Source organism: Rattus norvegicus, chromosome 2, assembly GCF_021556685.1.
Source record: "Rattus norvegicus strain SHRSP/BbbUtx chromosome 2, alternate assembly SHRSP_T2T, whole genome shotgun sequence".
In the NCBI taxonomy this organism is placed as follows: Eukaryota; Metazoa; Chordata; class Mammalia; order Rodentia; family Muridae; genus Rattus; species Rattus norvegicus.
The window spans coordinates 151335407-151356435 of record NC_141535.1 but is presented as its reverse complement, the minus strand read 5'-3'; the positions used below and the strand labels follow the sequence as shown (position 1 = coordinate 151356435).

General features: G+C 40.1%; 1 protein-coding gene across 1 annotated transcript; it reads left to right on the top strand.

Annotated features, from left to right (window-relative positions):
• The first annotated feature begins 7291 nt into the window (after positions 1-7291).
• Ssr3 (signal sequence receptor subunit 3) lies at positions 7292-20312 on the top strand. The gene is given in 5 exon segments (NM_031120.4): positions 7292-7446; positions 8427-8553; positions 11799-11897; positions 16782-16913; positions 17885-20312. Coding segments are annotated over 5 exon segments (558 nt in total). The 5' UTR covers positions 7292-7313; the 3' UTR covers positions 17952-20312.
• Positions 20313-21029: the final 717 nt, after the last annotated feature.

Here is a 21029-nt window from a genome sequence, read left to right as displayed (position 1 = left end):
TGGTTAGTGAAGCTGGTGGCATATCTTTGATCCAAGTCCAAAGGCCTGACGACATGTAGTGCCTATGTCTGAAGGCTGCAAAAAGATAGCTGTCCCCCAAAAGACGATGCAGTTGCCCTTCCTCAGCCTTTTGTTCTATTTGGACACTCAGCAGATTGGATGATGGCCGTCTGCATTGATGTGTGGACTTTTTAAAATTCAACTTATTGATTATAAAGCAAATGTCTCCCCTCTTATCTCCCAGTTCTCTTTCTCTCTCTCTCTCTCTCTCTCTCTCTCTCTCTCTCACACACACACACACACACACACACACATTTATATATGAATAATTAAGGAAGAATTCCTCAGAAAGGAAGGGATTAAACCTGAAAGTGAGGCAAGGGAAACATATTTACACAACATATTTTGAATCCAGAATCATCCACAGAGACATACCAAAAAGAATAATCTTTTTCTAGCTACTAGGAAACCCTTTAGCTCAAGCAAATTGACATGTAAAGTTAACAATCATGGAATTAAATAATACATTATTTAATTAAGAATAGTTGTCAACTCCCTGCCTCCTATCTCCTTGCTATAGGAAGTCAGACACTTTTCCATTTTGTTCCGATTAAAACCTGAAATCTCCTTTGTCTTTATTGAGGGCTGTAGTAGATGGAGCCACTCATCCTGGGAAGAAACTGCAGCCCTTTAAGCTTGCACTAGGTATGAATGTCTTTCTCCAGTGAAGCATCTTCACTTTATCTTCCAATTCTCTCTCTCTCTCTCTCTCTCTCTCTCTCTCTCTCTCTCTCTCTCTCACACACACACACACACACACACACACACACACTACACACCACACACACACACACACACTTATATATGAATAATTAAGTAAGAATTCCTTAGGAAGGGAGGTATTAAAGCCTGGAAATGAGGCAAAGAGAAAATATTTACACAACATATTTTGATTTTAACCATATGTCTTGACAGCTGCTGCTACACGTACTTTTGTATTTAATCTTTCCCAAATCACCAGGAAGTAGGTGCAGCCTCTTTCCTCTGCAGACTAGAAAAATGGAGTCTTGGTTGAAATAATTTCTACAACTTCGTGAAACTAAGAAATACTTTAAGTGAAATTCGAATTGAGGCAGTTTTACTGAGAGGCCTGTGCAGTGTAGTTAACCAACTGTTGTAACAAACACCGGGACTTTGTTTTGCTTGGTTGGAACTGGTGAAACCATCGAAAAAGGTTTCATCTCATGCTTGAAGCGACCTTGGGAACCTGTATGGGAAGTGAGGCTCTGTAAAGGTAAGTGGCTTGTGGAAGACCACACAGCTATCATTGTGGCGGGCTAAATGGACAACTCCTGATTCTAAAGATCTACAGGCCTTAAGTGTGGGAGAGAGAAAGAAAACAGCCTAAGGACTATAGAATGGTCTAGCCACCAAGGGGGTGGCTAGAATTGTAATAAAAACTCTAGGTTAGTAAGACACAGGAACTCATGTTGCTCACAGGCAAAGGAAGATGCTATCAGAAGATAACTTGCATGAGGTTTATTTTCAATGCTATTTATTTCCTGGATACGAATAGCTCAGGTCACCAGCTCGGCATCTAGCTTCGTTCCTTAGGAACACTGGGGTCCTGTGGAGTCTACAGGAGCATGTGGACACAGTTACTTTATCATTTTAGATTTGCCTGGTTGGGGTTCATTCTCCTAACATGTCACGGCATGATTTGCAAACAGTGTACTGTGTCCCTTCACATACAGTAACACTGTATACTGTTCTTTAATCTGAAATTCCCTATTGGCGACTATGGATTTGGGACACTCTGAGCGAATCGCTATGCCAAATGAAATAGGCTCTGACATTAAACAAATCTCATTGAGGAATTTAGTCTTAGGTTTTTTATCCAACTGGACGTGGTTCTTAGATAACATCAACTGTGGTGGTTGAGTTGAGCTTTAAATGCGGACTCCTAAAAGACACTTTACAAATTATAACTGGCTTTTGTGTTATTGAAGCGATTCCAGTTATAGCCCATGACCTACTTTATCTAACATTTTGTTGCCATGGTGCTTGGGTTAAATATGTAACAAAAGAAAATTGATTTCCAGTATAAATCTTCTTAATTTTTATTGTGCCCCACAGTGCTGTATGAATGATGCATGCATGATAAGCCTCACGTTTAGAAGACTCCAGGGGGAGTTTCGAGAGTTTCGTATGATAGCCTTGGCTGGTGCTTATTACAATAATATATTTTCTGTTGATCTGGATCATTTTCTTAAAGGATATAGGGGGTTTCTGAACATCTGGGGGCAGACAGGAAAGAAGCTGTTCAGAAGACCCCAGATGAGGTTCCCACGTCACATGGGTCAGATCAATACTTCCTCAAAAGGAAATCAGTATTTGTACGGAAAGTACAGGCTTCAAGCATAGAGACAGATGCTTGCCCTCCAAACGTTTCGACACCTTGTTTTGGTTAAAAAAAAATCAATTTCTCAGTTAACTGTGTGTTTAGAGGTCTCCAGACCTTGGTTTTAACAAAGCAGCACCAGCAAAGCAACAACATCCAAAACCTTTGGGGGTTGAGTAGGTGAGTGGTTAGAGGACAGGGCCCATAAAGATGAAGGACTGACATTTCCCTGCATGCACTATCCACAGCAAGACATGTTTCTTTCTATTGCCCGTAGCTTTGCCATTACACCTTAGTTCCCTGCTACCTTTTAAAAGTCTCCTTCAGTCTCAGAGTTTCATGAGGCAGAAATAACTCTGACTCCTGCAGTGTTTGACCTTCAGGGGATTTCCTGTTGATCCTAATGATTTATCCATTTAGTCTATCTACCCTGTTTGAACACCTTAAGGGCAAGCCTTTTAGCTGTACTGATTACATCACTGTTTCATACTCTACACCTGGCATGATCACTTCCCTGAGGCTGTGGATCTTGTACGTATTTGATCACATCACCTTATTTTTAATTTTAGGGAGATGACCTATAAATTGAAAAACTGTGTTGAGCATAGTGCTCATCTGTGTACTCATGTGTATGGGGAACCTATGTATATTATTTGTGCTGATATTTTTCCAATACAATTTATTTCCAATTTCAATACTAGTGGTTTGATTCATTGCAAGGGACAGGGGTCTGTTTTAGGCCCACAGAGAGCTATAAGGAAGCCCCAAGGGTTGAGATTCCTTTACTCTCTCCTCCTCTAATTTCTAACTGTTGGGGGGTGATGGATTTTAACTTACAGCTCTTTCCAGTTTGCTTTCCTACTTCTATGAATCTCTCTGAACTGTTTCTTTCGGGGTATTACCTTCAAGTTTACTGAGACAGAGAATCCAGCATGGAAGAATCGAGCCTGCTTACCTATGTTTGCCTATGGGCTGGGCACAGGATTCTCCCAGTCTAAGGATGGATGTTTAGGATTGCAGTGTGACTTGACTCTGCATGTAATTAAGGTACAAGAAACTTGTCGGTGGCTGCTGGCTTAAAACTAGGCTCCCGGGGATAGGTGCTTGGAATCAGAGATCCCGCTGATACAAAAGTGGCCAAAATTCATCTCTGGTTTAACACTATGTATACTGGTGTCAGGTTTTGTAACTTGCTTTACCAGTTACTAGCTGTGGGAGCTGAGGTGAGTTATTGTACCAATCTATGCTGTCTTCATCTGGTGAATGTGGACAACACATACTGCACAAGGCTTCTGTAGGGTAAACATGAGTGCGAAGGAACTTGCATAGAGTTAAATGTTTAGCAAGGACTTAATACAGGTTGGTCCTTATAGCCATCCTAATTATGACTGACTGTTGCTTACCTGCAGAACCTTTCACATTGCAGCTTTTCAATATTTGCTGAGTTAATATATTAATGAATGATTAATCACACACTAGTGCTTGAAAAGTGTAATTTGGGTAAGTAAATCACTTCCCAGTTAATAAGTTAAAACATTAGGAAAAAAATCCCACCTACTTTCAAAATAAAAAAAAATTCCATAATGATACATTTCAAATGGTCTTTAAAACAGAAGAATATTTTTTCCCTTGCTTCAAAGTAGCCCTGGATAATTCATTTGTTATTCTTTATATGACCCTACACTTGATTCTCTACTGACTGGGAATCTTACAGTGTGTCTCCTTTAGCAAAATGTATTAATTACTAACTCGACAGACTTTCTTATGGGAATTTATCAGTAATGGAGGAGAGAAATCTATTATTCCTATCCTCAAGAGTGACAAGTATTACTGCTTAAATTTTTTCATCAGTTTGATAAAGGTAAAGTGTTATAAGAGAAATATAAAACCTGAGGCCTACAAGATTAGAGGTAGGCCGGTTCAGAATCAAGTCCATCTGGTTCCTTTATAAAGATGAGTTACATTGAAATAAAGTCTGTATCAGAGCTTTGTTTGACTAGAGTCTGTTGGCGTCTCCTACTGGCATATCGCTTGTTCTGTTGGCCCATCGTGCCACAAACATATGCCCTGTCTCTAGATCAGGACGATTTAAAAAAACAAAACAAAACAAACAAACAACTGATAATTCAGGTACCAGAAAGCACCACTCCAGCACTCATGGGCAAGTACATGGCACCTGTCACCTTTATTTTTACCATCCAAAGCTTTCTCTGCTGGCAACATCAAATGCCTATCACATTTCTCTAAAAATAATAATAATAAAAAAATTCTCAATCCAAAAAAATAATAAAAATAACAAAATGTAGTGACAATTTTGGAGTGTTGGTTTCATTTTAATCCCAAGTGTGGAATATGGGACTGCTTCAGACTGTCCACAGCAGCTGGTCATCGTTTGCCTCGTGCTCTAGCAGGGATGTGACTTTGTCAGCTGCAGATGGTTTCTGTGATTGCGTGACACTTGGAATCATAGGGGACATTTAGAATTATATAAATGCCAGCACCCCAAGAGGCGTGGTTGGTTGTTGGTTAGTTGTTGCTGGATCGTTGACGGTCACGGTTTGTTACGTAGTTGTGTGCAAAGAAGAAACAACAAAAAGAAATTAGATCTCCTGACACCAAAGATCAAACTTGCCTCAACACCCCTAATCGGCAGGAAGTAGTCTAACCATAACCCCTATTGACCCCTTTCTGACCCTTGACTTTATTCAGGGAGCTCTTCCTTTCCTCTCTATCCTTTTTCCCCTCTCTTATCTAATGATAGAGGATTGTAAGGGTAGAAGAAAAAGGGTGGAGAAGAAAAATAATTCACAAAATAGCCAAAGGCAAGCTACAATAACTCCCCTATATTTTCTCTTATTGAACATGATTTTTCTTACATAATATATCCTGATTATGATTTTTCTTCCCTGTATTTCTCTCAGTTCCTCCCACCTCCCCCTCATCTGGATCCACTCCCTTTCTGCTTCTTATTAGAAAACAAGCAAACTTCTAAGGGATAATAATAAAATAAAATAAGGTAAAACAAAAACTAACACATCAGGATAGGACAAAACCAACAAGGAAAAGAGCCCAAGAAAAGGCACAAGAAACAGATATAGACACAAAGACATACATGTTCACACATTCAGGACTCCCATAAAACACTAAACTGGAAGCCAAAGTGTATAACCAATGGACCTGTGAGGTAAAAAGAGAGAAAAAATATACCCTCCCCCCAAAATGAAGCAGATCTTTTAATTTTCTGATTTTTAACTTTTATGTTCTTTTTATATCTTTGCTTTATAGCCATAAGGAAGCACAGTTACAAAGACAGGCTCCTAAATTTCTGTTCATGAGTTGGTTAGAGATGGAGAAAGGGACAAAACAAGTGCTTGTGAAACCTAGCCTTTTAACCAATGCAAAGGAATAAAATGGGTGTGGTTTGCTAAAGCAGGAAAATCTAGGGAGCAAAGAATGGAGAAAAGTTTTGTTTTCTATCATTCCCATTCACGCAGAGAAAAACCCAGCAGCAGCAGCAGGAGTGGACCCAGAGATTCTGAAGTGAGCACTTGCAGTTTGCTTGAAAATTCGCTAGATGGTTCTTATTTATTTACTTATTTCTTTGGTGATGAAATTGAGGACACTTGCTGTTGAGAATAGATGGACTTATATTTCAGGAAAACGTATTGAAGAATCTGTGTGGAGAACCAATTGAAAAAAAGACTGAAGATAAAAAGCACAGTGAGGATCCTTGCTCTGTAGATCAATGCCATTTAGATAAAGCAAAGGGAAAGTGCTATCTACAGACTGCTAAGAGGAAGCCGGAGGTTGAGGAAGTTTTGCCCTGTGCAGTGTAATGTTTACAGCATTGTAGTGAAGAAAAACACTTGCTGGGAAGGGATGTGGTTGTGTTTGTCTTTTGAAAGAAAAACGCAACCAGCTAGTCAGTTAAAATGGCATCTGTGCTAATATTGCCTTTCCGGCTTCAGAGGAGTCCTGCCAGAGGTCTTCAGTGTCATTTGGAACACTGGTGGAATGCTACTTTAAAAAGGTTCAAGCTGAAATAGAAAGAAACAAAATGGTAGAAATTTGTAAAGGCATGAGGCAAGTATTGAATGTTATCACCATTTGAAGATCATCATGGTTTTAGTGACTTCCTTATGTCTGTTTCTTGGGTGAATAGAGCCCATGCCCAAGAGACTAGGGCCTGTCTGTCACCTTCAGGTTCACCATTTGATGATGATGATGATGATGATGATGATGATGATGATGATGATGTAATAATAAAAAAACCAAACTTTAGGCCATGCAGATGGCTGAGAGGGTAAAGACACAAACCTGACAATTTGGTTCAATCTCTGGGACCCAGAAAGTAAAAGTAGAGAACTAACTTCCTCAAGCTGTGTTCTGACAACTTTGTGGCACGGCCTTCCAACCAACTAATCAATCAATTAATCATCAATCAATGAAACAATCATTCAATCAGTGTAATAAACTTAAAAAGAAATAAAAAGTGCACATATGAAATGAAATACCAATAAAGTTAGTTAGTTAAAACAGAGTACTGCTTGCACGGTTGCTCATGTCAGTTAACCAAGCCTGCCTCTGGAGACTGAGGCAGGTGAATTGGAAATCAGCTTTAGTTACCTGAGGTCCATAAATATACACTAAACTACAAATCCCGCCATTCCTTGTGGCGTTGAGAGCCACGTACCCTGAAGGATGCGGAAGTCTTGTCTACCTATCCAATCGTGTTTTGAGGCTTGTGAAGCGACGGCAGGCTGGCCAATCCTAAAGTAGCGTGCCCTGCGGAGACCCGCCTTCGCGTTGCGCTGACGGGTCGCGGGCGGATACGCGGCTGGGGCGGACGTAGACGCGGCCTTCTGAGTCTTCCCTGTCTCCCTGCTCCCATCCTCAAGTCTTTTGCTCCGCAATGGCTCCCAAAGGCGGCTCCAAGCAGCAGTCCGAGGAGGACCTGCTCCTTCAGGATTTCAGCCGCAACCTGTCCGCCAAATCGTCGGCGCTGTTCTTCGGGAATGCGTTCATCGTGTCTGCCATTCCCATCTGTGAGCCTCGGGCAGGCGGCGGGGACGTGGCGGGCGCGGTGGGGGAGGCCAGAGGCGGCGGGGAGGCCTAGTGTCGGGGCGGAGGGGGGGGGGGGTGCGGCGGCGTCCTCGGGAACTCACTTGCCGCGGACTTCTGAGCCGGGCGCGGGTTCTGGCCGGGATTCGCTCATTGGTACACTGTCCTTCCCCTCACAACACTTTGACACTACGAGGTCTTTAGTGAGCCAGTGGGAGACCCACCAATAACCTTCACTGAATTAGCAACGTGACTCCCCTCATCCCTGAGCATCCTTTTGACGTGCAGAATGACAGGTTAGGCTGTGCTAGAGGTCCGCGGTCAGCCTTGTTTAGGATTTCAATAACTCCCAGAGAGCAACTCGAGACTTTGAATGAGAAACTGTCAACCTGAAGGCTAAGACTGTTTCCAAGCTCAGGTTTTCCGAGTTTCCCATCTCCTGACCCACGCTGCCACAATGTTGCTGGCCAATCACGTCCAAACGTATTTTGTTATTGTGGCCGTTTTAAAAGCTCAGCGTGCAGTGAATGTGGTGTGGAGCCCCCTGGTTCACTGGCCCGACCATGCATTGTTTTGATTTCAGAGCAGCCACGTCAGCAAGTTAACCAGTGATTTGGGACAGACAGTATTTGACTTAAAATGGCCTGTATTTTAACTTACTAGCATTCCATGAATGAAATCTTTATTCTTATTTGTGATCTCTCCCCTCTCAGTTTGTTCTCAAGTCAGAAGATGAAGAAATTTCTAGACTAGCAATGTCCCCACAACCTAACTTTCTGAACCGGGAAAGCCCTGAACTCTGGGACTAACCCAGTGTATTGGCTATCTCACCTCTAGTGAAGTTCCTCAGATACTGGGTAGGATTTACTGACTCTCATTTACCTGGTTTAGCTGGAGTTAACTCTGGCAGGCAGGTGTAAAGGGGTCGTAATGTGTTGTGTCCCTTCCTTTTGTCTTACCTCAGGGTTGTACTGGAGAATATGGCATATGGATCTTATCCAGTCTGCTGTTCTGTACAGCGTGATGACGTTAGTAAGCACTTACTTGGTAGCCTTTGCATACAAGAATGTAAAATTTGTTCTCAAGCACAAGTAAGTACCCTAACCCCAACCCCAACCTGCATATTTATGGGAGGGTGGCTTCTTAGAGGTGGTTTATATTTATTTATAAGCATTGGTTTGAAGTGTGTGTATACTTTGTGAAGAGAGCAATGCCTGGAGAGTTGATAACCTCTTGAGCCATGTGACTGACACGTCAGTGGAAATAGGTGTTGAGGGTGGAATATTTAATCCAAGTTTTTAATTGATGGTTTGATCAGAAAAGCAAATCTATTAAATAAACGAATGCTTCTGAAACCCAATGGATTTCTTTCTAGAAATTGCTCTAGACTGCCCATTTACTAATTTTGGAAGCAAAATAATTAAAAATTCTGGGACATTTTCAATGCCATTTACAATTTTTTTAATTTTGGAAGTCTGTTCATGTAGAAGACAACCATATTTCTTGAATTTCAAGATCATATATAGTAAGACAAATTATTTTAATAGCTTTTGGAGAAGAAAACTCAAGTTTTACCTCAGTGAATTTTTATATTTTAAGCACTTGTATCTGTGCTTTCCTAAAGGTGGAACAGGAGGGTGGATGGAGCAGGCTATTCTCTTGTTTATTCAGTAGGGCCTTTTAGGTTTGTTTCTTCTTTGAAGCTTTTTTTTTTTTTTAATGATTTACTTCTTATTTTTGAAGTGTGTTTAGGTGATTGTGGGTGTGGTTGGTGTCTCCCTGGCCTGAGGAGTCGAAGAGTGTGTTAGAGCCCTTGGAGCTGGAATTGCACAGAGTTCTGAGCCACCTGAACTCAGCTCTTTTGCAAGAGCAATGTGTACTCCTAACTATTGAGTCTTCTCTCCAGCTTTTAAAGGCAGTAGGGATTCTGAGCTTAACTATGTCTATTTACTTTTTAAATTATGGTTGGGGATTTAGCTCAGTGGTAGAGCGCTTGCCTAGCAAGCGCAAGGCCCTGGGTTCGGACCCCAGCTCTGAAAAAAAAAAAAAAAGGAAAAAAAAAAAGAAGTATACTTTTTAAATTATTTCTCACAGTATCTACATTTGATTAGAAATTAGTGTTCAGACTAATGTAGCAGTCTCCAGCTGGTCTCTTGAAACAAAAATGTAGGGTGTACTCTGGCATACCTTGTATAAAGCTCTTTGATGATACTTTTCTTTGCATTGTTTATATTTTATGGGATAAAAATCACACATATACATGCCAGACTGGAGTGGTGACTCATTGGTTAAGCTTACTGGCTGCTCTTCATAGGATTCAGTTTCAATTCCCAGTACCCACTTGGTAGCTCATAACTGTCTGTAACTCTAGTTTACACCTTCTGGTCTTGGGTACCCAGCATGCGGTGGGGCATAGGTGCAGGCAAAATATCAACATCATCATCATCACCACCATCATCTTTAAAGATCACATATCTTACCAAAAGTCTGGGAAGTGATATATTCCTCTTTATCTGTCATTTTTATTTTGTTAGCTATCTTAACAAATCATGGCCTTCTTTTTTCTCATACAGTAACACCAACAATCCTTTCAGGATCTTAGAATCCTTCCTTCGAGTCTAGCCTAAGTCTTCTTGCTGTCCTTGAGTGTATCTTGTGCCTACTTTCATCAGGACCTCTTGCTTTCTATTCTTATATGTCTGTTATTTCAAAACCTAGAAAACCTTTGCAGAGACTTCTACCTAACTTTGCTCATTCTTTGTTTGGTTGTCTTTCTGGTAGGCTCTTGTAATTGACAAGTAATTAGTAGTGTATTATGATTTCAGTCAGCAGGGTTTTATTTAAGAGATAAGCCAGGAATGGCCTGAGCTGCTTTCTTGCTGTCATTATAGGCATGCAAAGGCTTGGGCTTCATTGAAGTTCTGCTAGACCAGCAGACTCAGGTCATCTTTGTCATCTTTCTGCCTGGCAGGCTCTTTACTACTTGCTCTTTCAAGATTGAGCTCATTTGGTCCTCTGCTGTTCTGGACTATGTTCTTATGGGACATGGATGTCTATGGATAGAGAATCCATCAGAATAGAACCTTGTATGACTGTTCTTTATGATCCCCCTGCAGCTCAGCTACTGTCTCTGCTTACCTTGCATCTAGACTCTAGATTCTAGAGACTCTTGTGGTTGAATCAAGACAGAAACCTACTGCCACAAATGAATGATCTTGGGTGTTTTCTTGGAGTCCATCCTACTTTCCCCAGTTTTCCCCGGGTGTACTGACTAGAACTAAATACAGTCTCGTAGTGTGAGTCACTTAAACACAGTGACCAGGCTTCCTTCTGTTCTATGTTTTCTCCTATTGGAATGTCATATTGAATGCTCTTACTGTGGGGCTGGTAGGTACTCTCTATAAGTTTGCATGTTGTAGTTCCTTTCTCTTCTATAGGGTAGCTCTTACTTGTGAAAATATGCTTTGTTGAATATAAGTGTCTTAGTCTATGGGCTTTTTACATTTTATTATTTAAATTTACCTCTTTTACTAATAACCCTGTGATAAAATTCATTTGTAGTGTTTTTTGTTGTTTTGATCTGTATACTTTTTCTAAGACAAGGTATCACATAGCTGGGGCTGGCCTTGAACTCCTGATCTTGTTCTTCCACTTCCCGAATGCTGGGATTATAGGCATTTACTATCATACCAGCTGATGAGTATGCTTTTCACATACTCCTCCTACTCTAAGGTCTACAGATTCTGATCTGAGTTCTTGAGTTCTCATTCAAACCATTTCTGTCTTAGTGTTAACTCTAACCAATGGCTAATTTAACTAAAAATGTTATGGTCAGCCTCTGACCATGCGTTTACTATTTCTTTTAAATGAAATTGTCCTTTGGAATGGAGTTAAAAACAGTTTTAAGATAGTTTGTTATTTTTCATCATGTATTAAATCAAGTCTATTCTGCAGTTTACTTGGGATTGAAATTGGATCATTCATAAAACATCAACTTGTGAACTTCAGGAAAATAAAATGGAGTTAAGTTAGTGATTCCTAATTGAATTGTGCTAATAGTATTTGACTCTTGTACCCATATTAAACACTTCAGCTTAAAAGGAAAAAGCTCCCTTTTAAGCAGAAATCAAATCCCATAACTAAGAAACCACATCTTGAGAATTTCTTGAACTTCTCTTAGGTTTGTATAGCGTAATAAACTTGGAACTTTTTGTATAGTTGACTTTCTTGAAAATAAAGTATTATTTGGTTGACAATATAAAATGAGTACAGAGTGTTTTTTTGAGACTGATTTTCATCTCTAGAGCATGTGGAAACTTTCTGTGTTGTCTTTCAGAGTAGCACAGAAGAGGGAAGATGCTGTTTCCAAAGAAGTGACCCGCAAACTTTCTGAAGCTGATAATAGAAAGATGTCCCGGAAGGAGAAAGATGAAAGGTTTGGCGTGTGTGTGTGTGTCTGTCTGTCTGTCTGTCTGTGTGTCTGTGTGTCTGTGTGTACACGTACATATAAGTGTACACATTAGAGGCCAGAAGACATGTCAGGTATCAGAAGACATTTCAGGTTCAAGTATTAGTTCTTGTATCACTTTCCACTGTGTTCCTCTGAGGGTCTTGCTGTACTTGGAGCTACCTGGTTGGTGGCCTGCAACTTCTCATCTTCTGTTTTCTCAGAGCTGGAATTACAGGAGTGCAATACAGGGATTACAGGTGGGGCCATGCCTGCTTCTACATGGGTACTGGGTTCTTAATCTGTCTCCCTACCCCCACTTGACTCCTTATTTAAAGTGGTAAAGTCATAAACAATGGGAGGAAATCAGTTTTTAAATTCCCATTAAAGATGTTGGAATTGTGTAAATAGTAGCAATGGTGAGAGTGATGACTGACTTTTTTGAATTTTTGTTACCACTAGATTGGCTTTTTTTTTTTTTTTTTTTTAGCTATATCCAGTTGATTTATTCCAGAGAGTAACTACATGTAAAGTATCTACCACATAACTCCTGCATCTACAGCTCAGGAATCATTACTGGAGGGGAGAGAGAATCTAAGATCCAAGGGGACAGGAAGTTTGCTGTGAAATTCTAGTCTACTAAAAATGCCAGAGAAACTACACCCATGAAATTTCATTGGTGTGGGTGACCAGAACAAGGAAGGGACCAATAGGCAATCTAATGTAGAAGGGGAACACTCATGAGGCCCCAGCCCTGACAAAGAACTATAGGCAACTAAGGAATGCTGAGAGCAGGAAAGATAGTTTGTCTTCACCAGAGAAGCTCACACCAATTGGTTATTCAATATCAAATAGTGGGGACTGAAAACATACATACAGTAACGTACAAGGTGAACAGGTTGTGTTTATATAATTAGAAATGCACAAGACATATGCATCACTACCACCTGTTAAAGGTGAATTTGAAAGGGAGCACAGGGGTTGGGGATTTAGCTCAGTGGTAGAGCGCTTGCCTAGGAATCGCAAGGCCCTGGGTTCGGTCCCCAGCTCTGAAAAATAGAACCAAAAAAAAAAAAAAAAAAAAAAACTCTGAAAAAAAAAAAAAGAAAGGGAGCACAGAGGTATTCATGGACAGGGGCAAATGATGTAATTATAATCAGACAATGACAGAGAGTGAGATAGTAGGTGCTGTTGTGATCTCCATTTTACACCTAAGGAAGACAAGTATGAGAAGGCTTGGTAACTTGGCTGTTGATACACAGATCCTTTGTAATACAGATTGACTGACTTGGAAGCTTAGGCCAGTAACTGTTCTACTAGAATTTGAGGAAGCAACAGAGTTTGTATGTCATTTAACCCAAGTTTGTAGGGGTACAGAGTATTATGTTAACGTTTTTAGTAGTTTTGATATTGAGATTCCCCAGGGGTGTCTGGGGAATATGTGAATACTGGATGCACTGTCTGAGGGAAAGAAGGAACTGGATTTGTCCTTTGTTGCCTAACTCTGTGGTGTATGTTTGTTAACCACCTCCCCTGCCCCACAACACACACACACACACTATCTGCTCTTAGCCAATTTCCTAAACATTTCATGGGTATGAACCGCTTAAGCCCCGAATTGATCAAGTAAATCAGTGTGCAAGAGTTACCAGATTGGGCCAGGTATTGGTCTTGCAAGACTTCAATCCCAGAGGCAAACAAATCTATGAGTTGGGAGGCCACCCATGTGCACACAGTACATTCCAAGATACCTAGGGAAACAGAAACTCCGTCTCAGAAAACAAACAAAAAACCAAACAAAAAATAGTTACCAGGTGTTAATAGGTAGGATCTTAAGCTTCAGCACAGTGTTTTGTGGGAGAGTACTTTCACTGCATTTCCTCCAGGAAGAATTTGTGTGGGCCTTGTGAAGTAATAGAGTTTTTATAAGACTAGAAGTATTTAAAAGTAGTTTAAAGGAGGACTGTGGGATTACCTCTAGCATTGAGCACTGTACTTACTTGTGAGTCCAAGTGCTCAGGAAGCTCGTACGTGAGGTCATGGTGTTTTTGCTCTGATGGAAAGCACATGCAAGCCCTGCAGAGAAGAAGGCTTCCTGGCACTGACCCTTGGAAGAACTTTATCAAGTGGATCCAAATTTAAGGAACACCAAGTAACCTAATGAACAATGCTTCTATAGTGGTTTGGAAAAGAACTAAACATTAACAAAGGGATTATCTTTGAATACTTGATGAAAATAAGGATGTGGTATTAAAGTCATGGCAAGGAAGGCCTGTTGTAGGGAACAGTCATGGGTTTGGCTGCAAGCGGTTTTGTTGCATAATTTCGAGTAGGAATAAAAGTTGGAGAATCTAACCCTAAAACCACCTTTAAGTGTTAAATTTGGGTACATATCATAGTTACTTAAATTTCAGAGTACTTGATACAGCAGTCAATGCTTTGGAGATGGTCATATTGGAAGTGGCAAACGGGTCTCACCTGTGTGTCCACTGCAGGCTTACCCAGTGTGCTGTGTGCATTGGTTTTTGATCCTGGGACATGTCTCGGAATTTTTCTCTGTGGTGTTCAGGTGGTCATTACCAGTGAGTGAGTCCAAGGGGGAGCTGGGAGAGAGACATCTTTACTAATTAAAGAGACATCTTTGTTAACTTAGCTTTTTCAGAGTAGTCAGGTCGATGTATAAAGTGCAGATTATAAAATTCTTCTTGTTGACAATAGAAATGAGTGCTGTTAGTATTTCTCTCAAAAACAGTTTTACCCAGGTTTAGACTCCTGATTAATCTGGATAACAGATCAGAGACTCGTTAAGATTTGTAAGTTGCTTCCGAGAGATTTGATGTAAGCTAAGGTGAACAGTTTGTTGTTCTCTCCAAGCCCCATTTAGAATTGTTTTGGCATGTTTGTATCTTGCCATGCAGGGATGGAAATAAGCAATGGAGAGTTAGAGATTTGAACTCCAATTCAAACTCTGAAGTGTGACTGTTCTTCTTGATTTCCTGAAGCTCTTTTGACAGTATTATCTGCTTGTAGCAATTTCTGTTTGGTCTTCCCTTTTCTTCTGTGATAGTTGGCTGTCCCTGAAGAATGATTACTTGGGAAATAGTCTCCCAAGCTGAATTTTCTGCTAGTAAAGCTTTAGTAGAAGCTCTGGTAATGAATATATCTGGAATTTTTTAATTATTTTAAAATAACCAGTATGTGGTAAACTAGAAATGCTTCAGAGACATTTGCATGGTCCTGGCTTATGTTGCCCTTGTAACATGGGAGCTGGGGTATCATCATGGATCGGATGGTCAGGCTTTTCCTCTTACTTGTTTTGGAGGTGATTCTGTTTCAGGTCATGGCACAGAGAGAGTTAGGGAGACCTGCTCAGATGTCACAGGGATGATTTAATCAGCAGAATAAAAGCATGCCATAGCTTACTGGGTCTTATGCCAGAGTTAAAAATAGCTGTGTTGATTCTGAGTATTTTTTAGTATTAAGGTGCAGTGGATCTGTGCAGCTTACTGTGCCTGATTTTCTTGGAGCAGTGTAAGAGTGGTAAAAGTCTTCCCTCCAGTTTACATTTACTCTTCTTTGAAATCAGAATGTTGTTCACTATACTCTTAACATTCTTCCTGTTTATCAAAGAAGAATAAATTTATTAAGTAGGTGGTGGTTATAAAATCAAGATTTTTTTCATAGTGAAGATTGGGTGATAATATCCTTATTTTAGCTCCTATAGCCAAGCTTCTTGAGTTTGGATTAGAGCATGTGCTAAGTAGAAATGTCAATTATTAGTCTCTGTGATGGTGCATGGGTGGGCTCTGTATCATCTGATTTCAGAGTAGAATATCTTCCTGGGAGGACAAAGCATTTAGAGTTGTGACTTTTAATCTTTTTGATGATGACTTCATAGTGAAGCAAACTTTTACCTTTTATCAAGCATAATAATTTGTACATACATACAAATGCTTCTGGAAATGTAGCTACCGTATTGTCTATGGTAGATTCTCAACATTTTTTTTCTGTTGCATTAAAGAAAAGCTAATCAGTTAATTTCTTTAGGCATTTAATCAGTTTATTTGATTTTATTCCCTACCAATGGGGTATAATCTAAGTCTTTAAAAAAATGATTTTGCAAAGTTAATTAGCCAAATGGACTAAAATCTGTCTAAATCACGAGCGTTCTGAAACATTCTCTTGGCCTCTTGAATAAAAGGCAGATAAATATGGGAGCCTTTAAAACATTTAAAAGTAAAAATTTTATAGAAATTAAAAACATCTTTCTAAATTTATTCAAATTCAGTAAAGACAGCTAAAGATAGACCTGGTGAGGTTGTGACTGGCTGTGTTCTTGGCATTATCCCTTAGGGTGTGAAACTGAAGACGTAAGCCATGCTGAAGCCAGAGAAGCCTGGAAGAAGCCAGCCATTGAGACCTAGTTTTAAGTGCAGGTCTAGCTAAGGGGATCAACCTTTTCATGAGTGCATGATATGACATCATCTATAAATGTGTTAGGCTACATTTCTAGCAGTCCTGTGAGCTATGGCTGCTCTACAGGCCTCAGGTTGGATACTCCCTTTTTGGGACTTTTAAAGATGGTTATTTTAGGAGCCTACAAAATCATGTTAGCTGTAATTACTATCAGTCCCTTCTGCCAGAGCCTTGGCTGTTCGGGGAAACGGATGATAACACACCCAGTAACTGTTATTTAGCATCAACAAGAAAAACAGAATTCAGTGGGAAAAAAAGGAGATAATTTGTTCTAAATTGAATACTGCAAGTGCATTTTCACCCTTGAACACAAAACTTGTTTTTTAATGAACGAGAACTATCTGGTATGTCAAGGTTCTGGTCACATTTATAAACTTATTTGACTTGTATCTCTAGAATCCTGTGGAAGAAGAATGAAGTTGCCGATTATGAAGCTACAACATTCTCCATCTTCTATAACAACACTCTGTTCCTGGTTCTGGTTATTGTTGCCTCCTTCTTTATACTGAAGAACTTCAACCCCACAGTGTATCCTTGAGAAAGGTTTCAGAAATTATCCTACAATCAGTAGTTAGTTTTGTTTTCAAGCTGTCTGGTGTGCTGGTGGGATAAAAACCTTCCCAGTCAGTTGCAAACACTAACTGTAGGTACATGTCTGTGGACTTAGAGGTTAAGAGTTTCTGGCTTGACTTAGTATTTTTTAAATCTATAAATTGTAGTTTTATGGCAAATAATGGGTTATAAAGCAGTATTACACTGTCTGACTTGGTCTGCCTTCCTGTCTACAAGGAGCCAAAGTCAGAATAAATGTGCTGTCTTTTCTAGTTCTGTTATGCTCGTTATGCTGGCTTTGGGGTTAGGTGATAGCCAGGATAGTCATAAATGCACAATTTATAGTATCTTCATAGTGTTCAGGATGTTTTTAAATTGAACTTTGGCCAGGAGTCATTTGGTTTTTATTAAAGTAATTTTTTTTAATCAAAGGTGTTAGCCAGAAAAATACAGCCAGTCTTTTTAACAATCAGAGCGTATGGTGTAATAAGATGTCAGATACCTTCCACTTCACACTTCTGGGAATGCTGGTGGACCTTGCCAGACTGCCCCCAACATGGTTTGCTCAGTCTGTAGAGAGCCAGGAACTTTGAGAACCTCCTTGCCTTGTATATAGGCCGACTGTAGCGGCACTCTGGTTGTCTGAGGATCTCCCCTTTACAGTTTGTCTGCGTGTTGTTTGAGCGGTTCTTCTTATGAGGGTTAGATGGAGCTAGGATGTGTTCTTTGTTGTTATTTGTTCTAAGTTTGTCTCAAGCGTCTTTTCAGTATCGAAGCACATTGCTTGTGGATATTTTTCATGTTTTATAGCCTCCCGTGTTGTAAATTGTGTTTACAGACAGTCCAACTATATCTACATATCTGTGTCAGTAAGGAAAAGCTCTTTTATTGTTGAAAAACTAACTTAGGGGGGGTCTCACTTTTTCCTTAACTTTAAATTCTTGCAGGAACTACATTCTGTCCATAAGTGCTTCATCTGGACTCATCGCCCTCTTGTCTACTGGCTCCAAATAGACTGTGTAGCTTGGCCCCCTGCCTTTGTATCTAGGGGTGGCCTGTGGTATATGGGAAAGCATCAGGGTGGCCAGGTTGGGAGACACATAACATGTTTTTATAGTCTGGAGTTTGAGGGTTTAAAAATGCAGTAGAATGTAATTCAGTGTTTGTTTATTGGCTCTTTTTGACAGATTGTTGAAATTGAATTGAATTGAAAGGGAAACTCAGAGTACCAGGGCATTTATTAAAAGGCAAGAAGTCTTGCAATGTGCTCTAATCACGAGGAGAAAATAACTTGTTTCCTACATCTGTCAGAGGTCATGGTAACCTGGACTGAGCTGTTATTATTTATAATAGGAGGAAGAAGTTAATAACTGGTTCTCTGTGTTCCAAGCACAATATTACAACTTTTTGAACTGTAAATCTTAGAGTGAATCCTCTTCCTAAGGGATTAAACAGAAGCCTCATTTTTTTTTTTTAAACAAGGCTCCAAATTTGTAATTTATAATAACTCAAAAACATAGCCTCTCCAGTTTGAGGGAGGGAAACTTGCGGAATCTTTTTTTTTTTTTTTTTTTTTTTTTTAAAGAAAGGCAGCCAAGGTAGTGACCTAAAAATAGTCCCCAGACCTATGAGTGTTGGCCTGTGAGGCTAAAGCACACACTGTTCAGCTGTATGGCTTTGACCCTGGGTGGCCAGGGAGGTCAGCTTGACCCTGCCATGTTGGTTTGATGTGTGAAGTCACTGGGATCATTGTTTTTGTGACCAGGCTCTCAGCACCATGGGCAGAATATTAAGTGAGAGAGTATTTCTATCCTGATTATTGACACACGAGAGACCAAAAGAAATTTTGTGAACTTAGCCATGGAATTCTGTGAACTCTCTGAGGAATTTACAGTGGTTTAAAATGGTTGTCAGCATTTTTCCATGAGGATTTTAATAAATTCAGCCCCTTTTGCTCAAGGCTCCTTTCAATTGTGAAATGTTGATCGCATTAGATTTTTAGGGGTCTAGCTAAGAGTAGCCTCATGTGTGGTCATTCCCCCATGTTCTTCCCCCTTCTATTTTGTACGGTTCTGTCTTTGTGTGCTATGACTTCCCAGTTTGGAAATTGCTGTACTATGATCACTGATTACATATTCCGAGTTACTTGCTGTTTACCACACCCAGGAACTTTCTATAAATGGCACCTCAAAGGGAAGTATTACTAATATCTAGTTTCTGCTTATAAACTTAAGAGTAACATATGACTATTTCTAACTGTAATGATGTGCTTACGAGGAGTAGAGCTGTTCTGTGCTGGTAGATGTTCTGTGGTCTGTGCTGAGAACTTAGGGAACTCAGGAGGAGTGCACACCTCCTTACTGTCTGCCTTGAGAATCATTTATCTCCAAGTGGTCAGTTCTTTTCCTGTGATAACCTCGTTATCTGAGTGCCATTCCCAGGTAATGAGGAATGAGTAGGGAAATGAGTCAAAGCAAAGTACATTTTGGTAACACATAAGAGGTAGGCTGTTTTGTTGTTTCTTTTATTTTAATCAGTATTGCCTGGAAACTTTGTGTACTAGTGCATTTACCTAGTAAAATAATTTGATGCACCACCATCAAGTTCCCAGAGCTGGGCCAAACCTTCTATGTGGCTGCTGTGAATCTGCCACTAGGTGGCGGTGCCAGAGTAGATGGGGAGAAAATCACCATCATTATTTGGACAATTTGGTCAATTTCTAACTTAAAAGAAAAAAAAAAAAAGGAATGGTGAAATAGGGGTGCCAGCCTCAAATTTTTAATTTTAATTAGTAATCAAAAGTTTGTTGTGAGAGTGATTATGCAGTTTTCTTTTGTCTTGAATGTTTCCAATGACTGACTGTCTTTGTTTTTAACTCTCAAAATGTTTAGCTCTCTCTGTGCTACCAAATACATTTCTCTGTGTGAAGTCTGTAGCCGTATCATCAACTCCCTTAAGGAATCAGTGTGTCAGTCCTGTATGCTAAGTGTGGACCCTCTTCTCCACCTTGCACATGTTGCACATAGGATTACGAAGTTCAGTGAGACATAACAGTGATCCCGTGGCAGAGTTTGTACATAAAAGGACCCCATACATCATGCTGGTAAAATAGGACATTCAGAATGCACACACTTCTGTTTTTTCTCTTATGTGATAGGTAGATTCTTAATGTTAAGCATTTTTATTTTGTGATTTACTCCATTTGTAACTTAATAGTCTTGGATTTAAATTTACAATTTGCCCTGTTTGGTATTTTGTTTTAATTTGGAAAGGATAATTGGAAGTTAACTGAAATAATGGAAGTTGAATTTATACTCTGCATTTTTATGTAAAGTCTTGTTATTAATAAGTATGATTAAACTTTGTTTTTAAAAATGTGTTTTTTCTGTAATTCTTTATTGTGAACCATATAAATATTTATCACACGTTTTATATTAGACCTCTTCCCGACACATGTAAGCGCACTATTGAAGTCACTGGGCAGATGTCTGAGGCAGTGACGGGTACAGCAGAGCTACATTAGGGAGCAGTCAGGTCCCTGCAGTGTGCTGCCCTGTGCCTGCTGGGGTTCCTGCTTCATCCTGCTCCCATGCTGCTTTTCCTACCAGGCACGCATGCGTGTGCAGGTGTGAGGAAGCCAGTGTAGCCTTTAGTCCCCACCTAATTTTGGAGTCTTAGGGTAGCTAATAAGAGATTGGGAGGGTCTTTAATTTTTTTAATTTTATTGTGTGTGGGCAGGTATACGGACACATGCACAGTAGCTGAAGGTGGAGGAAACTGGGGTAGCAGAACACGTATCACATTGTGTTCATGAAGATCAGAGGAGTATTTTGTGGAGTAGGTTGTCTCCTTTAATTCAAAGAACCTTACACACGTTAGCCTAAAGCAACCCTATGAAGAAAACTGTGTTTTAAAGAGCTATGGACTAGCACCTAAGGTGTCTTGAGTTGCAGGCCTGGCTCTGTAATGAACTAGCCCGGTGTTTTGGGCAGGTTCCTTGTAATGCAGATAGGTGGCTTTGCAGCTGAGGCTCCGTGGAGCCCAGCTGTTGCTGTGCTTGAGTGATACTTGGCAGTCTGTGAGGTATCAGTT